Source organism: Leishmania panamensis (genome assembly GCF_000755165.1).
Source record: "Leishmania panamensis strain MHOM/PA/94/PSC-1 chromosome 8 sequence".
NCBI classification, from domain to species: Eukaryota; Euglenozoa; class Kinetoplastea; order Trypanosomatida; family Trypanosomatidae; genus Leishmania; species Leishmania panamensis.
In genome coordinates, this window is record NC_025887.1 from 125,019 (window position 1) to 146,285 (window position 21,267).

The window sequence follows — 21,267 nt, forward strand, 5'->3', positions numbered from 1 at the left end:
TCCGTCTCCTCGCCATCACGGGGTAGCGTGAGGTCGCGGCGAGGCATACCGATCCAGCCCACCGTGACGACGACGCCAACAAGGGACCACAGCACGTCCTGTGTGACAAGCCTACAGCAAGAGTAGCAGCACGACAAACATGTCCGGCTGCGGTCACGCACAGGCGGAAGAGGAGGATTTCTCTGGCACACGCTTGATCACTTGGCTCAGCCCCGCGGCCCGGGTGGTGTGGTGCACCCGAGTGTGCGATCTACGCCATGCTGCCGCGGGACTCACTAGGCGAGCACTGTCCCGAGCTCCAACCACACCCGCTGTGAGCTCCACTTTTCGATCGTCTTGGCGCCGCCGAACGCCGACTTTGCCGTCATCCACGACGTGCCGCGCTGCACCTGCTACGGGCGTATCGTTGGGCTTCTCTCGTTGGCTGCCGCTCAGACGCACGCCTACAAGATCACCGAGGCCTGCGCTGGCCGCACTCTACGTGAGACGGTCAACCGCTTCGGCATTCACCTGAGGCGCGCCACGGCGCGTACGTGCTACGTGCCGCTGCTCCGCTCCCTTCGAGTGCCTGCACGTAAGCCGCAGTCTTGTGCGCGGACGCATGCAGCCAGACAATGCCATCGTTGGTGTCGAAGACGAGGGCAGGCTGTCTGACATCCTGTGCCTTTAGAATCGGCCTCGCCCAAATGACGTCTTGCGCGCGGCACGGACGAAGCGTAGTGCCGCGTACTGCGCGCCTGACTGTTAACCCTGGGGCATCCCCGGACTTCGGACTCCAATATCCGTGCCTTTGGTCTTCTCTTGGTGCAGCAGTTCATGGGCGAGGTACTGTAGGCGTGGAAAGACTCGCACGACCGGTCGGCGGTGAATGTGCTCGAGCTGCCCCGCGTCATGCACAGCAACGGTCATTTTCTATCAAACACCCGACATGATCGTGTGTTTGCGCTTCTGCCCTCTCCCCCCCCCCCTCCCCCTCCCCCTCACCTTCAACAACTTGCACAAGTGGGCGCATCAGCAGGACGTACACCGGCAACTCTTCTTGTGCGCTACTGCCCCCGCTGCTCGCCATCCACCATAACGGACAGCTCTTCCCACCCTCTGCATCTTGCTCCCCATGTCTCTCTCCACCGTCTCTGCTGGCTGATATCCCTGACACGCTACCCGAATCATCCAGCATACGTGCTTCGATGTGCGTCGCTGTAGAGCGGGCCGCAGCGCGTCAACGCGACAGGGGGGGGGGGCATCAAGTGCAGACAACAAACGAAGCAAGAAACGCCACAAAATACCAGCAGTGGCAGCAACCACACAGAGCGGGGAAGGTGGAAGCAGAGAGAGCCAACGTGGTCACGTAAACTGGCTCGCTGATAGAGCCACCTTTTTATCCAGCCTTACCGCAACGCATGTGGCGCCCTAATCCCCTCCCCACTTTTCCTCATGGGCTGCGCAAGTGTACGTACGTGTGTACGCGGCACGGTGAGGATGAGTGATGTACGTCTGTGCTGCGCAGCCGACACCATCGCTACTCGGCCCCCTTTCCCCTCTCTGCCTTCTGCCAACGCCGCTTTTCTTTTCCTTGTCTTTACCTCTCTCAGCGCACCGGCACTCCACATCACCATTAAGGCGCCTTCTTCGCAGAGGGGCACCCCACGGAGGAGGAGGAGGTAGAAGCTGAAGTGCTCCTCGCTGTTTGACGTCCGCCTTACGTTTGTGATTGCATGTGCAACTCTGTGTGTCTGGCCACCACCACAACCCCCATAGATACAATACCTACGACCCACACAGACAGAGGCATACGCCCGTGTGAGGGCCCATCATCATCATCATCATCATCATTGCGCTCTTGTTGCAGTCTTCATTTCCACTCCACCATCTTGTGCGACGACATCCGTTGACCTTCCTCGAGCAGTCCTCCTGCTCCGTCCACCACAATGACGACGACGACGCAGTACACGCGATCTACGATTCTAGCGTGGGCAAATGACGTGCTAGAGACGTCTTACACCACCTTCCAGGACATCCCGAGCCACGAGGTGGGCCTCCTGCTCTATGGCATCTTTCTCGGCTCCACCTCCAGAGGCAACGCTACGGCGAGTGGCCTTGAGGACGCTGCCGCGACGGCGACCAGCGCCAGTGTGCCGTTGCTGACCGAAGCGCAGCTGCACACGCACCACCAGCGACACAAAGCGACCTGCATGCGTTACCTTCAGCTTCTGCAGTTCCCTTCTACGCCCTCCCCCACCACACCAGCTAACACTGCTCCTCCTGTTGCTGCTGCCATCACATGGACGACGGCGGAAGCGTCCGCTTCAAGCCCCGGTCGTACATCCGCTTCGGCTTTGCCATTATTCCCAGACGGCCACCACGTCGTCACTTCTGCGGTGGCGCAGCAGCGCAACGCTGAGCACGTTCTCGCGCTGATCCGCGCTCTTAGCGCCGAGGAAGCGGAGTTGTTACGCGCGGAGGCCAACGATTCGCCAGCGCGTGGTGGCGGCAGCACCGCAAATGCCGTTTTACTGCTTGGGTCGTCGATGACACCAGAGGCGTGGCTGAGCGGCGGCGCCTTTGTTGAGGAGCTGAAGCTATGGCGGTGGGTGCGACTTATGGCGGAGCGGCACCGCATCTCCCCCCGCGCCATTCGCCGCACCATTCGTGCCTACCTTCAGCATGAAGGCGGCAGCGTCGTCTCGGTGGTGCCAGCGCCTGCGAAGGAGGCACACACAAGTCCGCCAAGCTGTGCCCAGTCGCGAGGCGCTTCGCCGGCACCACAGTCGCCAACCTTTGTGAGCGAGATGCGCAACGTGGCAGAGGTTGCGCTAGGCGAGGTGCGTGGTGGCCCCCTCCCTAGCAAGAGCACGCAAGCGCTCCCAGAAGAGGTTTCAGGCAATCCTGCATTCCAGGAGATCAAGCGCATGCGACCGGAGATGCTGCCTTCGACCTCACCGCCGCCTGCCAATCCAGCTGCAGCTACAACGGCAGCCATAACAGGGCCGGCGATGTTGAGTCTTACCCCGCTTGTCGGGCCTGTGTCGCCCGCTCACGTGCTTTTCTCTCCCATCAAGGAAGTAGCAGCAACCGAAGACGGTGCCGGCCCAGACGACTGCAACGCGACGAGCCTCAGTTGGGCAATTCCTGGCAGTAGTTTACACAGCCCTTCTACAGCAGCGATCACATCGTACGTCGCGCAGGCAACGGAGCTGCAGGCGGCGCTTCGCAGTGCCCAAGTGGCTCTTGAGAACGAGCTAACGTTGCATCGAGCACAGCAGCAACAGCAGCCTCTTAGGCTGCCGACATGTGCGTCCGGAAGTACATCGCCACGCTCCTCTGGCGGCGACATGCTTGATGGCGCAGGTGCAGTGCGCAAGGTGGCTCAGCTGCTGGCGCCAGCGACGAACCCGTCTGATGCGCAGGAGAGTTTGTGTCGTCAGCACATGGTGAATACTGTCTTCGCCAAGACACTCGGTGGTCGAGGTGATTCATCGCTGTCGTCGCCCGTCCCCGATGCGCTCACATGCGATGTGTGTCCGTCCATCATGGCGCACGCGATACAGTGCAATCTCACTGCCATCGATGACTTAGAAAACGTTCGCGCTCGCGCGATTGCGGCGTGCCTTAAGAAGGATCCGGTGACGTTACTCGCCACGCTGCAGAGCATTGTGTGAGTGTATGGAGGGAGGGAGAAGAAGCGTAAAGGGAGACACCCTGGCGACCTCTGAGCAGATGATATGCAAAGTGCTCGAGGCCCATGGCAAACCCTACCGATTCAGGCGTTCCCACCTCATCGTCCTCCTCCTGTGTGGTCGCTCAGCCAGCCAGTGGACTCCCTCTTTCACACAGACGCAGACAGATACGTGCTCCCCGATAGGCAGAGAGAGAGAGCCGTGTGAAGGAGGGGGGAGAGCGAGGAGGATGCGCGCACTGCATCTCAACCTCCTAGCGAATGCCATATCTTCCGTGACCCGGCTGTGGTGCTTCGTTGGGTGCATCTCCAGATACCTCCGTTGAGGTGTCTCACCTCACGCTCACCCCCTCTCCCCTTTCTTTTGTTTTGCTTCGTTGAATTTTTTAGATTCATCTCTGCCCCCCTCCCCCCCCCCCCCATCCCTTCGCCTGCGCAATGCGTGGGGGCGCGGGGTGCATCTTCTGTAGGTACGGCTGACGAGAGGGGGGGGAGGATTTGTAGCGCAAGACGCGAAGGCGTACGCACCATCGTGGTACGCGGACCCATATAGGCGTGACGTACGCTGCTGCGTCTTCTCAGCGATGCGCGGGCAGTGGGGAGAAGTGAAGGGGCTGAGAGAAGAAAGCGATATTTACTGGTATTGACTCTGCCGCCATCCATCCTCACTGCTGCGCTGGATATGGCTGACTCACGCCTGCGCGATACCTCTTCTCCACCTCCCCAAAGGTCAAAACATCAACCGTATCCACTCTTGCTCCGCCCACAGGCCTCTCGCTCTCCTTGCCCTCTCTCCCCTCCTTCTGCCGTTTCCCCTCTCCTCCCTCCCGCCCGCGCACCCCTACAGCGTAGCACGCAGTTCAGCGCACCTCTTCCACTGCGTTTTACTTCAGCAAGGCTTTTGCTGTACGTGTGTGTGTTTGTGTGTGTGTGTGTGTGTTTGTGTGTGTGTGTGTTTGTAGGCCAGCCGCTGAGTATGTCTGTCATTCCGCTCATTCTTTAGCCTCCTGCTATCGACTTTGCCACGTCTCCTCCCGCACTGGATTCACTACCCGCATTAGCAGCGGGAACACTGGCAGCATCAACCGCTGATAAGTCCAGCGTTAGTGATAGTAATCAGCTCCTCATCCTTTCACTTCCTTCCTGCTCGTTGCGCGGCGCGCGACTTGCTTCGCACTTCGTCGTTGAGAACGCTAGACAGCACGCAGGCGTGCCTACCAGGTGTGGTTATCCGTCCCCCCATCGTGCAATCGTGCTGCTCTTGTGGGTGCCGTTGTGGTCTCCCTTTGCTTTGCAGTTGCCGTTTACCCTCCCGCTCGCGTGGCAGACGTGAAAGTGGCGCGTTGTCACCCACTGGTGGGCGTCTCCTTCTCCTTTTCCCATCGCTCACGTGCCCCGCACTACTGCACCCTCCGCCGCCCCAGCCGTGGCAACTCACCAACGTCCGTGGTTTGCCGTGGGTGTCGTTTTCCCTGTCGTTTCACACGCTGGTGTGTTTCTTCCCCTTCTTTGTTTCCTCAGCGGGTGCGCAACGATGGTGCTGCGTCGTAGGTGTGGCACCGTGATCTCGACGGCGGCCACTACGTCAATCGCCGGCCTGCTGTGCAGTACTCGCCTCATTGCAAGCGAGTTCAAAGGCCTTTGCACGCGAAGCGGTGGGGCCACACTGCCACCGTCGATCAGCAACAACGAGCCGATTTTGCCAATGGACTTCAACCCGCACATTGAGTGGTTCGAGTACCCCAAAGAAATTTTTGACCCAAAGTTTCCGTACACCCGCGAGGAGAGCATCCGCATGACGGAGGAGTCGTGGGAGAGCACGATGGACGAGATGGCCAGCAAGTACGGCATGCGGCTGAACATGTCCTCCAAGCCAACGTTCTGGATGGCGTGGTCCATTATGTTCTTCTACAGCTGGTACACCCTCTGGGGCTGCTACCGCGCCATGGGCACAGAGCCGGGTTGGTCGCACTTCAAAAATGTCGTGCTGAACCAACCTACGGTGCCGGTGCTCGAAGAGGACGACATCTACCTCGATCAGTGGATGCGACCCGAGATGCGCGAGAAGTTCTGCCGCTATGACCGCTTCTGGAACTGGAAGCCACTGGTGAAGCGCACTGGCGCAAAGACAACCTGGCAGATCCCGATGCACTATGCCGACGAGTCTGAGTGGCGTCACATGACGAGCCGCTACTAGAGCTTAGGCTTTGCGTGAAAACATGCTGGGCGCCACTCACAATAGTGTTTGGCTAGCGGGGGGGGGCCGCAGGATTCAAGAAGCCCCCTGGGGATGGCACACGCAGCTAGAGACACCCTCACGCACATAATGAGCGGGATGGGTGTGCATGCGCATGTATGTCGCTCTCTCACTCTCTCTATGTGCACCCCCGCTCTCAGCACTATCATTGGAGTTTTCGTTTGCGTCTCACTCGCTCGCTCCTTTTCACCCCACCTCTGGTCTGTGGACCGCGCGTGTCGCATGGTATCCGCTCTGTGCTCGTATGTGTTGACATGTCCGTCCTCGCGTGTGTATGTTCTGGCAGGGGGGAGGTCGGAGGAGAGGCTGATGTCGCTCCGGCTGACGTTCCTCCTCTGCCCTCTCCTCTCACTCAACTCTGTCAGTGCTGTAGTCGTGCTGACACGTTGGCGCGCATGCGCAGCTGTGAGAGCTGTCGGATGCAATGCGCCACTTTTCCTTCTCTTTTGCTCGACGTCTGCCCTCTACACTGTATTGTTTTGGCTCGCTCACAGGCGTACGGGGGTGCGTGTCTGTTGTCCACCTTCTGCCTCCATCCGTATGAGAGCCCATGTCTCCCACTCCCTTCAGCCCCCACCCCTCGTTGTCTCTCTGTCTCTCTCTCGCTCATGTGCTTCATACAACCCGTCCTCAGCGTGTGGCCTCATGTTGTCTGACTGTTTTCTTTTCTGCCTTCCCTCTTGCCTTACGCCGCGCATCAAGTGCCACGCACAAGGGCGGCTGCTCTCTGTGGCACAAACTCCCCACCTCCTGTGCACTCCCCGCCCCTTGAGAGAGAGCGCGCCAAGGGAAAAAAACTAGTTTGGGAGACCCAGCCAATGCCCACAGCCTCACCTGCACTGAGACATGCTTAGCAGATATGCGTACAGGGTGGGTGTGGTCTTTGTGGAAGTCTCCCCTACTGACGGTGTGCGCGGAATCCATCGCTGTGTGGCAAGTGTGGCCATCTCCTTCTCTCCTGCCTCGCCCCATGTACACATTGAATCCCGTGCCCCTCCCCCACTTCCCCCACTCTCCCCCCATCATACCTCTCTCGGCCTCCCTGTTCGGATGCCCGCTGTCCATTGGCTTGTGTTATCCGCTACTGATCTCTCCTTTCGTCTCGCTGATCGCGCGTTAGCACCCCGAGTGTGCCCGTGAGCATTACTCTCTCTCTCTCTCGCGTGCCGTGTGACACGAGCAGCAGCGAACTGGTGTACGACGCACACAAACAACGTCCAGTGCGAACGGAGCCCGAGGCTGTGTGTGTGTGTGTGCGCCTGCAGGAGTGGGGAGTGTTTGTTCGTCGTCCTCTCCTTTTCTCTTTCACGCTGCCGACAGCTTTTATTCTCCTCACCCCCCACCCCACTCATCACCACCACCACACCGGGTCCTTGACGCTCGCCAGCATGGCCTTGGCAGATTCCTCCACCCCTCCCACTGCAAGCCGCACGGGATTTTCAGTCCTCAGTAAGGCTGCCAACAGTGATGGTGATGTTAGCGCGCAGCACCTCTTCACGGTAGTCTCTCCCTCCCCTTCGCCGGAGTCGTACTCCAAGATGATCCAGTGCACTACGGGGTATCCCATGTCCTGCGTACCGTCATCCCGGCCACACAACGCCAACTCGCGAAGTGGCGGCAGCGGCGGTGTTGGTGGCCGTCGACGCTATGGAACTGATCCCATGCGCCTTCACGGTGTTCTGCAACTTGGCCATGCTGTTTCTACGGCGGCTGACGTCTCGTCCTTCTCGCGCACGGCACCCCATGGCAGCGACGGCGGTGCCAGTTCGCGCGAGAAGGACTACATTCCGTACGAAGAGGGGGCTGGTGCGCCTCCGCACAGCACCACCCCCCTCCACGCGGCGCTACGACGTGCGCCTTCGCCCGCAGGAGCAGCCGCGGTCGCCCGGACAGGGACATCCGCCGCGTCCGTTTTACTGCGCCACTCGCACGGAGGCAAAACACGTCTGTTGTACGCCGACGGTCACGTCGAGACAGTCGTGGCGGGTAGCGCGACAAAGCCGCCAGCCGTACGTTCCCACGCATCCAGTGCGACGAGACACCGTCGCTGGGGCGCCGAGAACAAGAGAAGCCTCCCTTCGGCCTCGCAGCTAGGCGCAACCACGAGGGAGAAGGCAGCTGCACCTCCACCCCCTTCAGCTAATCAGCAGTGGTTACTCGAGTCCTTCAACGCCGTGGCGCAGGTGCACCAACTGCCGCCGTTGCCCCTGCTCGAATCCATCACCACGTCGCAGTGGAGCGGCGTCACCTCGTCCCCTGGTCACCCTGCGCACGCGACGGAGAGCAATGGGACGTGGCCGGTGGAGACGGGGTCGAGCCGACAAGAGACAAAGCTCTCGTGGATACCCATCGCAGCCGTTGAGTCGCAGCCGCCGAGACGACCACCGCAGCAACAGCAACAGCAGGCTACCATGAACGTCACTTTCCCGCTCCCTTCGCAAGAGAAGCCGCCACAACTGCCAGGTGACTTCAGCAACAGCACGAGCAAAGTCGATTGTCCCAGGAAACCCAACGCGGCTGACGGTGAAGGGGAAAGTAGTGGGCGCACGGCAGCCCATCGTACTTTGGCATGTGGGCCGTCTGCAAGTTCCACAGTCGCCTCGGCTAACCGTTACGGTACCTCCAACGAAAACACGCTCGCCGACACGGTGTCCACAGTGGTCGCTGGCGCCCCTCTCAGCGCGAGCAGCGTTGGCGAGGTTGCCTGCTGCAGAGCAGTTGTCGACGCGGAGACTGTCATCGCAGAGATACAACGGAGCATTCGTGCTGAGCTGGTGACCCAGAAGCGCGTCGGTGCACAGACCTTTGCGAGTCGCTACGCTCGCGACATGTCCGCCTCGCCGTCCCTCTTCTCTCTTCGCTTCCCTTTCCGTTCATTGTCCGAGCTATACGCGTTTGTGGATCGCCCTGACAACGCTGGGACTGCTACTGCCACGTCGCACTGCGAGCTGAGCGTAGAACAGCCCAGTATACCGTCCTCGAGGAACCACCGGGCGGCCAGCATCACCAGTGAAGTGGAGGAGGCGCCTTCCACCCGTCCTGCAGAAGCGCCACCGCAGCAGCAGACGCCAGACGTACTGCTGCCACACGCACAGATCACGACGCCGTCTGGTTTCAGTGTACCGGAGCTGCTGCAGGATCGTCTGCTGCCACGCGAGGCGCCAGAGCTACAGCACAAGATGAGCGAACTTTACGCCGTCCGCGACCTCATTGACACGTGTGACTCGACGGTGTGTCGGTTCGCCGTGTCATTTATGTGGTTTGTTCTCCTGCGGTGCCGAAAGGCACACCGCGAACAGTCTTTGGTCGATGGCTTCAGTCGCCTGTCGCGCGCTCTCTCCAACGCCTTTCCGCACGTCTCGCTGGACAAGGCGCTGCCGCCGTTGGATGTGCTGGAGCAGCTGCTGGTGGAACTCCTGACCTGCTCGCGCCACTCAGCAGCGATGCAGAAAGCGACGAACACCGCGTCGCTTGCTACCAGGGCACCGAGCGCCGCAACTGCTGCCTGCACCTCACGGTGCGCGCAGGAGTTACAGACACCCGGTCGTTCGTCCATGCTCAAGAGGACCTCTGATGGGGCAGCAAGCACAAGTGGGCGGCAGGCAAGCGTGAGCTCAGCATCGCCGTTAAGGTCTATGACGCAGAACACAAGCCGCACCCCTAATGCCGTGATCATCGCCACAACTCCATCGACAATGCCGCTGCGGCTTCGGCTGCAAGACCACAACGCTTACTTTCCGCTGCTGTTGAGCCCGGCATGGTCAAGGCTGCTCAGTAAGAATGCCACCGATGACAGTAGCAGTGCCGGTAACCAAAAATCATCGCCAAGGCGCCCGCAGCAGCAGCAGCATGAACCGTACAGTCCGCACCAGCGAGAGGAGAAAGGCGTGTTCCCCTCTGACGATGCCCTGGTCATTCTCTCCAAGGTGTATCAGGATCTGTGGCTGCAACACAGCGAGTACGTGCAACTGTGCCTGTACGAGGAGCTTCTGTACAAGCAGCTCGCCATGCAGTTCGGCAGCTTCGCAGTGCAGCTGCACCAGCGGTGCGCGAACGCCAAGGCGTCGACGGCGTCCGCCACCACCGCGTCCTTCTCCGCCACAGTCCGCCAAGCCCTCCAACCTTCGGTGACGTGGCTTTCGCCTGCTGTAGCAGAGCCCACTTCCAATACGGGCGCTGATGGCGGGGTTGACCTCCGCTCAACCCGAAGCAGCGTGCCGACGTCGAGGGGCGGCCATCTGCGGGCGTCGAAGGCCAGAAATACCACCACTACGATGGCCACCACTCCCGTCACTGCTGCAGCTGCTGCTACGCCTGTCGTCACGGATGGCATTCTTGACAGCCTGCTGCTGCTCGTGGCTCACGCCACCTACTACAACTGTGTCTTCTGCTTTCCGAATGACGTCTATGCCGGCCTCTTCGACGAGGATTTCCGCGCGGATGTGGTGCGCTGGCTTTTCTTCTGCTCCCACGGCATTGTCCTGACGCATGTGCAGGTGCGGCGCTGGCCCATGCCGGCTAAGGCCGACTACGTGGAGGCTCAGTTGAAGCGCAAGGTCGCCGTAGAGCGCGAGCTGTCGGCGCTGGGACTGCTGACGACGTATGAGCAGCAGCCGATAGGGACTTGCCACAAAGCTGCCGCCCCAGGTGAGCGAGGAAAGTCATCGCACACCGTCAGTGCGAATGCTGCGAAGTCCGCCTCGCTCGTTGTGACCGCGGAGGACAGCACCTTCGACGTTGGCGACGTCGCGGCCAACAGTGAGGCCCGGCTAGTCTATCAACTCAGCCGGTACGACCGCTCCGCTGCACTGCACGTGGCAGAGCTTGAGAGGTGCATGGCACGCCTCCAACGGCGCCACATGGCAGGCGGTCTGCACGGCAGCTGCAGCTCGCAGCATCAGCTGCGCTGCGGTAGTGCCTCTGGTCGGACCCCCCGCAATAGCACTCAGAGCTCCATGGGAAGTGTGGCGGCGGTGCCATCGCTGTACCACGTGCATTCGAACCTCAGCGAGATGGGGGAGTCAGTGGCACCCAGCTCCCACCGTGCGGCCGCACGCACGCAGACGGAGGCCAGGAAGCCGACTCAGCAGAACCACAGCAGCGGTGCTGCTTCACGAGCGATGTCACTGGCAGTGGAGGCGGGAAGTGTTCCTCGCATACCCACTGACGAACCTCTCACAAGAGCAGCGGAGTCACTGCCGCTGCTCCCCCCTGTCGACGCGCTCAGCAGCAACAGCAATCGGAGCGGGTTCAAGCAGAGCGTTGCCACCCGCCATAGCACTAAACTGCGGCTGCGGCGGTCGCGGTGCACGTCGGCTCTTTTGACAGCTTCTTTGGCCCACCGTGATGGAGAGGAAGAAGCCCGTGCGCAGTACCGAACGAGTGTCGCCGCGGCGGCGGGCCAGGACTTGGTAGCACTGGCTGCAGAACTCAGCACCAACGGCCACAAGGGCAGTACTGCGAGAGCGGCACAGAGGACAAATTCGGCACAGGCGGACCGCCAAGAGAGCGACCACAGAGCGAGCTTCAATGGCAGCGCTGCTCCTCGTACTGGTGCTGCGGCTTTACCATACAACCGCAACGTTGAACGCCTCGCAGCCGGAGGCCGATCCCACCAGCGGCAGTCCTCTTCCGGCTCTCTCCTGTCTTCATACCCTCTCTGCATCAGCCCGGCACCCATCCGTGATTACTGGCTGGCCATGCTACTGCGCGCCCCGCTCTGGTGGACGACGCGGACGGCGATGGCGACGGCTGCAGCGGTGGCAGACGCAGGAGTCGTAACATCGCCTGCCGCACTGCAGCAACAGAGCTCGCAGCTCGTTCTGTGGTCATCCGCGCCGATCAGCGCGGATGGCGAAGCGGTGCCGCGCCAAGACCTGTGTCGCCTACAGCTCGAACCATGGCGGGGGCTCTTCGCCATCGTCGTGGTGCCGCCGATCAGCAAGGACGCTCAGCAGGCGGCGCATCACCTCCACGTCTATGGCGAGACACTGGCGCAGCAGCAGGCGCGCCTGTACGGGATGGCGGAGCTGCAGGGGCTGCACCACCAGCAAAACCGCCAGTGGTGCTCGCAGGAGCACAGCCGGGTGCTGCCTGTTTTGGCCCTCACCCCAGCGTCCAACGTGGCAGAGATGCCAGCGTCCCCGATGGGAGTCGCCGTTTCGGTCCCAGAGGCCGCAGAGAAGGATGAGCCCACCGTCAGCGTCACCGCACCGTGTGCATTGTGCATCAGCGGAGCAGAGAGGAATGGCCACAGCGTAGAAGCCGCCATGGAGGCGCTGCGCAGGAGTACTGCGATGCTGCCAGTCGTGCCGCTTGGCATTCCGGAGGACGCAGCAGCGGTGGCAGGGCCGACGACGACAGCTAGGCTGGTGACCGCCAGCACGCTGACTGCCTCGCACCTGCGACGCCATGGCGTTGGGGAAACCTACCAGGGCCGCACGTCCCCCTTTTTAAAGTTGTACTCGTCCGATGCCATCCCGACGTCGTCGGGCCCGTCGCCCGGGCTCATGTGCAGGAAGGGGGGTGATCGCGTCCGATGGCAGGCGCATCGGCACCAGGCGCACCACAGCGTCGCGGCTAGCCGTAATGGTAGCCCTGAATCGACGGAGGTAACAGAGCTCACCGTGGCCACCACGCCCTTCGTTTCACCGTTGGGGACTACGACGCAGGACCCCATTCCGCAGCGACCCACCGGGGCACACTCGCACCGTTACACACCAGCCGACCAGGGCCTTACAGTGCGCAGCACCGCTGTGGCCACGACGCGCACAGCCGTCGTCACGAAGCCATCGATGCAATCGAGTGGGGGGGGCCCAAGCATCCACGTCCCCAGCAGCGGAGGTCACCTTCGCTCACGCGGCGGTGGCGGTAGGAGCAACGGCGACACCAGCGACAAGAAGAGTACGATGTACCACCAAGGCAACACCTTTGCCATTACTGCTATTCCGCGCGAGGAGACAACGCTGCGGCCGCGTCGGCTAGGTCCACTGAAGAAGGAAGCGCTTCATCGGCGCGCGCAGCTGCTAGCGGACATGGACACGATTTGCAAGCGAGACCAGGTGGCTCGACAGCACTACATCGTCCAGCACCTACACCTGTCCAATGCTATGACCTACACGCAGTCAGAGGCTATGATGCGGCGCTATCGCGCACAAAGCCGCCTAGCGCTAGAGCGGCTGATCTGCGACGAGGTCTGCGACGCGGCAGCGACCCATGCGGTGGCGGAGAGGACGAAGGAATTCAGACTCTAGCCGAGGGTGTGTGCGCGTCTGCCACTGTGTAATGTCTGACGGCGTGGTGATGATCATGTATAGTATTCCTCATCGATGTAAGTTACCTTGTGCGCTAGAGCGCACCCTGCTCTTCTCTTCTGTCTCTCAGCTTACTGCGCTACCGCCGTGGGATTCGTTTGTCCTCTGCTTTCTTTTTTTTTTTGACTCTCTTGAGCCCCGAATTTCATTTGTCGCAGCACTGCGCACCGCTGCCCCCCTCCCTCCCTCCCCCCGGTCTCCGTAGAAGTGGTGCCCGCAGGTACGCGCACACCCATGACCCGTGCGCTCACCGACAATCCCTCTCATCCGCCTCTCTCCATTATGTGTTTGAGTAGTTCGGCGCCACTGCGGCGTCCGCGGCGGCTACGGGCCGTTCTTGTTCGTTTTCTCTCTTATGGAGGTAACACAACGATGGCGGGCTTCCGTGCGGCGCGGGTGAGTGAGTGGGTGTCCCTGTGTCGCTTACGCATGGAAGTGCGTTGATCCATTGCTGCTTTGCTGTGTGCAAAACACTCCGGTCCCTCATCCTCAGCCCACTCCCCCTCTCCCTCCCCTCGCTCACTGGGTCTCTACGCGTGATGACTCTCCCACGACATCAAACAAAACGCACACACAGAGAGGCAGTATCCCACTACCTACCCACCCCCGTCCTGCTAGCGGGGGAGGCGTGCTGCTGTGTCTTGTCGCCCACTGGATCTCTCTCTACAGGTGCAGTTCTGCTAGCAGCTGTGTAGATGCGCCTGTGCGCCTCGGCGTACCCTCTCAGCGTATGACTGCCTTCCCTCTTTTACTTCCCCCCCCTCTCGCTCTCTCTCCACCCCTTCCTTTCCTCGCAACATGGCACGTCCTCCACTTCCCCACCTACTCGCCCATGACTGCACGTCGGCAGTCTCTGCTGTGCTCACCCGCTCGATCTCGCGTCCTCTGTCGTCTCTTTCGCGCTGAAGGGGTCCGGCACGCAGGACGGGAGCGAATTCGGCCCCCGCATGTGCGCCCGGTTGTTGCGAAGGTGCTCAACATTCATAAAGTGGTGGTGGTGTTTTGGGTGTGTGAGGTGCGCATTGGCCACTGCATCTCGCCTCCTCCCCTCCCCCCCACTGCGTGGAGAGAGGTGCTCGCGGTGTACGCACATGGCCGAAGTTAGAACTGCTTTCCTTCGCGTGTGCGCTGCGTAGATATATTATTTCATTCTCTCTCTCTCTCTCTCTTCCTTTCCCCGAGCCCTCCCTACAAGCAGAGCATTTCACATCTTTCAATAGCGCTACCATATCATGCATGCTGCCACCCTCTCTTCTTTGCCTGAGGATGAGTCACCCGTGGCGCCGGTATCGCCGCCCGACAGCAATGCTACCAGAACCGACGCAGCACCGTACCCGTCGTCATCTACGACGCACACAGCAGCGGTGCCATCATCATTGTCGACTGCGGAGATGAGCAACCCTGTTGCTTCCGACTTTGCTCGTCTGGACGCGACCACCATTGTGGAAGCGCTGCTGTGGATGAGCGGTGGTAAGAGCAGCGGCTGTGGGTGGCAGGGGCCAGCCCCACATACTGTGGAGGTCCAGGCTGACCGCAGCTCCACTCCGTTGGAGGCGAGTGTGGAGGCACTGAAAGCCTCGCATCAGCCGCCGCCGCCACTGCTGCCGAACTCGGCAGTACTGCCTTCAACAGGCAACGAGAGCCTCGTCTGCGCACGTGCGTATGCGGCGAGCGAACCGAACGCGCCACCAGCGGCGGCGGCAACTGTAGCCCCACTGCAAAGGCCTTCCTCTCATGTCCCCTCGTCTTCTCTTGCGCCTTTCTTTCAAGAGGACGCAGCGATGACCCCATGCGAACAGACGCCAACACCGCGCCGCAGTGATGCCGCTCACGCTTATCGTATGGGGAGGCGCGACGACGGTGAGGGGCAAGCGCATGCTCTCCCCTGCACCGCCCCCACCGCAGGCGTCGACTCTACTGGACTCGTATCCTCCACTTTCGCCTCACGAAGTTCAACGGCAGCCGTGTCGCGCACATCACCACAGGGGGGCGAGGTACTTTCGGTCACTGCGCTGCAACGAGCTCCCTCCGTCCCACGACAAGCATCCGCACCTGCTGCTGGCACGGATGCGCCGGGAGCCGTTTCCGCACCTCGAAGTAGGGCTGCGGGCACAGAGGTGGGTGGTGCGCTGTGGCAGCAGGCCTTTGCGGTACACGCGCAGCAGCTACTCCGCGAGACGCAACAGCAGGTGGATGAATTGCGCCAGTACCAGCAGAAGGCTGTGCGAGAGGCACAGCGGGCTGATGCAGTAGCAGCAGGCTACCGTGCACTGGAAGTACAGCTCGCTGAAGCGGATGCGAAGCGCGCCGAGGAGCGTGTGGCACACGAGGCTGCGTTCACTGAGCTGTCCCAGCAGGCGCTGCGACTCGAGGAAGCTGTCGGGGTGCTGCGTCGTTCTAAACTGGAGCTGCAGCGGCAACTGAAGGAGGGCCAGATAGCGGCAGCACAGCAAGTGGCGGAACACCAGCGGGAGCTTCGAGAGCTGCGAAGCGCATTCGAAAGTCATGTTGAGCGAATGTGCACGGAGCAGCACCGGCAAGTCGATCAGTGGCGCCAAGAGCGACAGCAGCTCGAGGAAGAGCTGGCAGAATGGAAATCGACTGGGATCACGATGTCCGCACAGCAGAGACACATGGAGGTGCATTGCGCCAAGCCAGAGCATCAGCACAGAGCCGATGTGGCTACTTCGCTGCATGCGATGTCGACGCCTGCCTGTGAAGCAGAGGCAGAGCGCACCACAGCTGTCTGTCGGGTCGATGCGGCCACCACCACTGACAAGGTAAATCCACCCGCTGCTCCAACGACACCCCAAGAGGACAACGCTTCGCCATACGCCCGCGTGCATCGCGACGTGCTGGCACAGCAGCAGCTGCGGGAGCAGACCATGCTGTCTCAGCTGTCCATTGCCGACGCCCGCGTCCAGCAAGAGGCAAAGCAGCGACGACTCGCCGAGGACCGGGTGGCCGAGCTGCTGAAGCAGAGTGAGCAGCTGCGGGAGGCGCTGGCGAATGCAGAAATAGCCACGCTCAACGCAGAGCGCGCGTCTGAGGTGGTGAGGAAGCACGCAGCAGCGGCGCTCGCAGGCCAGTCGCCCACTAAGAGGGCGAATTCTAATCACCAGAGGCGTCAGCGCACGATCGTGGAGCAGGACGTTGCGTATCAGCGGCAACAACTGCTCCAGAAGATTCAGCACGAGTACACTGCGCTTCGTCGAGAGAGAGTCGCCCTAGTTTCGCAGCACAAAGCCCAGCAACAGCGAGCGGCAGAGCGGTGGATTGCCGTGCGCTCCGCTGTCAGTACCCTCCTCCATGTGGTGGGCTTACACGACGCTCAGAGCACTCTCGACGCTGCGAATGATGCTGACACGTCGAGTCTTCCATGCATTGGCGACGTCTTCACCGAGTCCAGTGAGACGTCGCTCAATGGCATCTTGGCCGCACTCGACACCCTCACCTCCGCCTTGCGCTCGCAGCAGAAGGCGGCCGCCGCGGACGAAGCGGCGATGCACGAGCAGCGACGACTGTCGGCACTGGAGGAGGCGCTGCGCGCCGCGGAGGCACAGAACCTGGCGCACATTGCCTCCCTTGAGGCCACCAAGGCCCAGTTGTGCGAGTCGCAACGCGAACTTGCAGTGTGGCAGCAGCGCCAAAAGGGGCTAGCGACTCGCCAAGACGCACAGGATGCGGCGTGGAGGGTGACTGCGCTACAGCTGAAGCAAGTCACAGGTGTGGTGCGGCGTGCCTTGCGCGAGTATGCACAACCCCTGCCTGCGTCGTTGTCGATGTTGAACTCAGCGAGAGCTGCTGCAGCTGAAAGTGCCGACAGTGCGCGTCGCCGAGTCGTGAGGAGGAGAAGCACTCGCGGCCTGAAGCAGCGATCGCGTAGTACCCCCACCTCTGCCGCGTTGCTCGACAGTGCCGAGGACAGCGAAGGCGACGCAACCGTGAGTTCGCGGGGCCTGCATCATGAGGCATTCGTGCCGGGTAAGGTGCCCTGCGAGGGAAACGAGGATGATGACACCGACACCATTGCTGGCGCTAAATGCGGATCGCCCCCGTGGCTCCTCTCCACGTCGACTGCGAGCTTGTCCTTTTCATCGGCGGCCACGTTCGGCATCACTGAGCTCACGGACGCTGGTGGCGATGCAGGGCACAGTGGAGTCCGTCGTGCTATGGCAGTGGTGTCGCGGGGCCTCTTGAGGCTGCTCACGACGTGGCGCACTCGTCAACATACCCTCGTCGAGGCGCACAAGGCGTTACAGCGGCAAGTCGAAGATGCGATGGCACAAAATGCCGCCTTGGCAGAGGGGCAGCGCGAGGCGAAGTCACGCTATCAGCAGCAACTGCGTCTCTCCCGTGCTGCGGAGCAGCGCCGCGCGCACCAGCTCGAGCACGCACAGCAAGAACTAGAGGACGCGAAGCGACAGCACGTGCTCGACAGCGCACAAGCACGCCAGAAAGCGTCAGAGTGGGAAAGCGAGCGTGACGTGCTATGTCGCCGTGTACGCGTCGCGGAAGAGCAGGTGAACCGAGCCGAGCAGGCGCTCGTGGAGGCGGATGTCGCCCACAGCACCCAGCACGCTTCCCACGAAACACTGCAGCGTGAGCTGAGCGACGTTACGGCGTCGCGCGATCGGCTGGAGCGCCGACAGGCTGATCTCTGTGTGCACATCGAAGACTTAGAAGCGCGACTGCTGGTGGCGGAGCGGACCCAGGCAGCCCTGCACGCGCTGATCACAACCTCCGTGGCGTTTATCGCGCGACTCTCGGCGGATCATCAACAGTTGCAGGGACACTATCGGGTTCTGCGCACCCTCGCCCAGGCAGAGACGCAGACGGCAAGGATGGTCGAGTGCGTACTGGAGCGCAACAACCTGAGGAAAGAAGAGCAAGGGTCGGCAGCGGTCGCTGAGCGAAGGCTCACGTGGTCGGCAGGTGCTCCGAGCGGTGCATCTGCTTGGCCCGCGGCGGCAGCGCCGCACTCTTCTGCTCCTGCTACGCGCCTCCGTGCAGTGGGTCATGCTGTGCGAGCTGCGACGCGGCTTTCGCTGCTCCTGGCAGCGCGCCAGCGTCTGCGGGATAACGCCGGTACACACGACTCTGATGCATCGTTTCTCTCGCCCGCGGCAACAGCGGCGGAATCAGCAGCACTGCAGCCACTCTTGCTGGCGCTCTCCTCCGCCTTCACGTGGGGTGCTGCGGCTCCGGTGCTCAACAGCGCGGTGATCACGCCTCACGATAGCCTGCTACAGCGCTACACGACACGCCCGGACTCCTGTGTGCTCCCTGTTGTTCGTCTTCCACCACCGCTGGAGCTTGTCGCTCTCGGGTACAATGAGGACTCAGAGGTAGAGGCCAGAGGAGAGGCTAGAGGACACAAGGCGCGCTTCGGCTGCCGCAGTGGCGCGTACGAGAACGAGGCAGCGCACGTCAGCGCAGGACACCAACAGCGGCAGCTCGTGCGGCTGCTTACCGTCGCACAACTCGATGTGCAGGCTCCCACGACGCGGCACCTGTGCGCTGAGGTAGTCGCAGCCGGCTCAGCAAGTGCGCGTGCCACGGCAGAGCTCCTGCAGCTCGTCCACGTACGCCACGCCTTGAGTGAGAAGCTGATGGGGCCTCGATGTCAGAGTAGCCTGTCGATCTCGCAACCACAGTCAGTGCCTCCGCTCCCGGACCTTCGCCCCCTCCTTCCAGAACGACTCGCCGCGCTCCTTCAGTGGCAACTGGAGCGGACCACCATGCAGGCCTGTCACGCCTCAGAGTCGAACATGCTCGTGCAGCGGCTGGTGCAGCAAAATGAAAAGGTGGTCTCGGCGCTGCAGCTTCGCACGCAAGAGTACGACGCGGCCTCGGCGAAGGTACAGTCATTGGCATCGCAGCTGGAGCAGCTGCAGGCGGAGCGAACGGATCGCACAGCCGTTCAAGAAAAGCTGGTCGAGGCGCGTGCATCACTGCTGCGGGAGCGCCAACTGCGCCGCGCGGCGGAGGAGCGACTGGCGGAGTTGGCGCTCACGCGACTTCAGTGGCTCAGCGACCAGGAGCAGTACAAGCGTGAGGTCTGCCTGTTAAAGATGGAGCTGGCCAACGCCTCTATGGGAAGTACGCCGCCTGCTGAGGAGGGCGTGCGCGCTCTTCTTGCTGTGCGTGGCGATGGTGTTGTACCCCCACTGATCAAGTCTGCATTGTCGATACAAGTGGGTGACACAACCATGACGGACACGGCATGCCATCCGGCCTCACCGCTGCCACGCCTTGATCCCCTCTCGGGGAGTGTGATGGACGGGAGTGCAATGTACGAGCCCGATCGTGTGCACAGCGGCCATCCTCCAGCCTATCGCAGCGCTCCTTTAGCGGCAGAGGTGGACTGGCATCTCAACCCTGAGAACGTCTACTACTGCAAGCTGCCCCCAAACGGTCATCAGCACGACGATCGCTCTCACGCCGGGCGCCATCATGTGGGTAGTTGTGACATGAACGTGGAGGCTCCAAAGGGAAACGACGCGCGTGGTATGGCATCACCGTTGCCAGCGCTGCAGTACCGCCCCCGCATCAGCTTGCCGACGCCGCAGGATCTCGCCGAGAGCGTACCGCCGGATGGGACCCGCTCTGCTAGTGCTACTCACGGTGGTGGAGGGGGCGTTTGGTCCATCCACAATACCGGCGCCTCCCTCTGGAATGCGCAGCTACAGCCCCAGAGTTCATCAAGCGCAACAGCCCTTTCGTCGGCAGCGCTCAGTATCACCACGCGGGCGAGGACACGAGGTTCGGAGCTGCCTCCTGCACCGCAACCGTCGCTGCCGTCGACGCACGCACTTCAGTTGTACGTGCCAAACGTCGTTCGTCAGCGTGAGAAAGGCCCGCCGCTACAGTGACGAGGGGCATGAGACGCGGGGGGGGGAGTAGGCCCCCATCGCCATCACCAAGGCGAACCACGCGAAGAAAACGAAAATGCTCAAGGAAGCAGAACGCAGCATTCTAAGCTGCACAGCGGCGCCTGCCACGTTGTCCCCAATCCTCCCCGCTGATGCACCGGTAGTGGACTTGGAGATGTACGCCGCCACGACTCTCGAGCACCATCCTGAGGTCGCCACCGCGATTCACAGCGGGGGGGCACTCACACACTAGGGGTGCAACGCCGCGGACCGATGCATCAGCACCAGCTACGGTGGTCTGCGACGCAGTCCGCGGCGCGACCGTCCGCAGCCACTGCAGCCTTCATCGCATCGCGTGAGCTCCGCTGCGTCAGCCGAAGCGCACACGGTGGCTACTACCTTATCGAGAGAAGTGCTTGCGTGCCTTGGCAGACCATCAGCATCTGCTCCAGTGCCAAGTCGCGACGACGGCTTTAACACCGCACGTGACGCAACCGCAGAAGCTGCGAGCGTGCCCTATCACGTCAGTGGCCCGTTCTTCTTCAGTGCTCGGTCAACACCAATAGCGGGTGCAGGCCGCCTGCAGCCTCGGGGTGTTTTCAGCCCTCTGCTGTAGTGTTCACCAAACTACTCCGCATCCTGGCGTCTCTGCGTCCCTGCCATCTGCGAGCAGGGCAGCGCCGCGCGTGCAGGTTTGCGCCACTGCTGCGCACCCGATGCGGAAATCGGGCAATGGAGTAGCACATCGACAGGGGCACAAACGACTCAGCTGGTTCTGCTGACAAGTCAAGTACATCGCCTCCCCCCCCCCACCTCCTCCACCCGCGCGCCCCCTACCTTGCGCTCCCTTTAGCCATGTACAGCGTCTCCTTACGAGGCGCCCCCTCTCCCCTCTCGTATTGTCGTCCTCGCCGAACTCTTTCGCAACCCCGTCTTGCGTTCAGCACTCTCACCTGTCCCACCTCTCCCACCATCACCACTCCTCATACTAGAAACACACACTTATACGCCTACACCAACACGCTGGCAGCTCACCTCTAAGCGACTCTTCTAGCGCGTCCGTGAGTGCGTCGTCGTCGTCGTCCACATTTCGGCGTGCTGGTCTGCTGCTCAACTACACCTCCTCTTCACAGAGGACGATTGCCT

General features: G+C 61.7%; 4 protein-coding genes across 4 annotated transcripts; all 4 read left to right on the forward strand.

Annotated features, from left to right (window-relative positions):
- Positions 1–1,928: 1,928 nt before the first annotated feature.
- LPMP_080370 (hypothetical protein) lies at positions 1,929–3,659 on the forward strand (the record flags this gene model as incomplete). The annotated part of the gene is made up of 1 exon (XM_010705866.1): positions 1,929–3,659. One exon carries the CDS (start codon positions 1,929–1,931, stop codon positions 3,657–3,659), a length of 1,731 nt encoding a protein of 576 aa, XP_010704168.1.
- A 1,551-nt stretch (positions 3,660–5,210) lies between these two features.
- On the forward strand, positions 5,211–5,873 carry LPMP_080380 (hypothetical protein; the record flags this gene model as incomplete). Its single annotated transcript, XM_010705867.1, has 1 exon — positions 5,211–5,873. The coding sequence occupies one exon, from the start codon at positions 5,211–5,213 to the stop codon at positions 5,871–5,873; it is 663 nt and encodes a 220-aa protein (XP_010704169.1).
- Positions 5,874–7,321: 1,448 nt separating this feature from the next.
- LPMP_080390 (hypothetical protein) lies at positions 7,322–13,186 on the forward strand (the record flags this gene model as incomplete). Its single annotated transcript, XM_010705868.1, has 1 exon — positions 7,322–13,186. The coding sequence occupies one exon, from the start codon at positions 7,322–7,324 to the stop codon at positions 13,184–13,186; it is 5,865 nt and encodes a 1,954-aa protein (XP_010704170.1).
- A 1,292-nt stretch (positions 13,187–14,478) lies between these two features.
- On the forward strand, positions 14,479–20,121 carry LPMP_080400 (hypothetical protein; the record flags this gene model as incomplete). Its single annotated transcript, XM_010705869.1, has 1 exon — positions 14,479–20,121. One exon carries the CDS (start codon positions 14,479–14,481, stop codon positions 20,119–20,121), a length of 5,643 nt encoding a protein of 1,880 aa, XP_010704171.1.
- Positions 20,122–21,267: the final 1,146 nt, after the last annotated feature.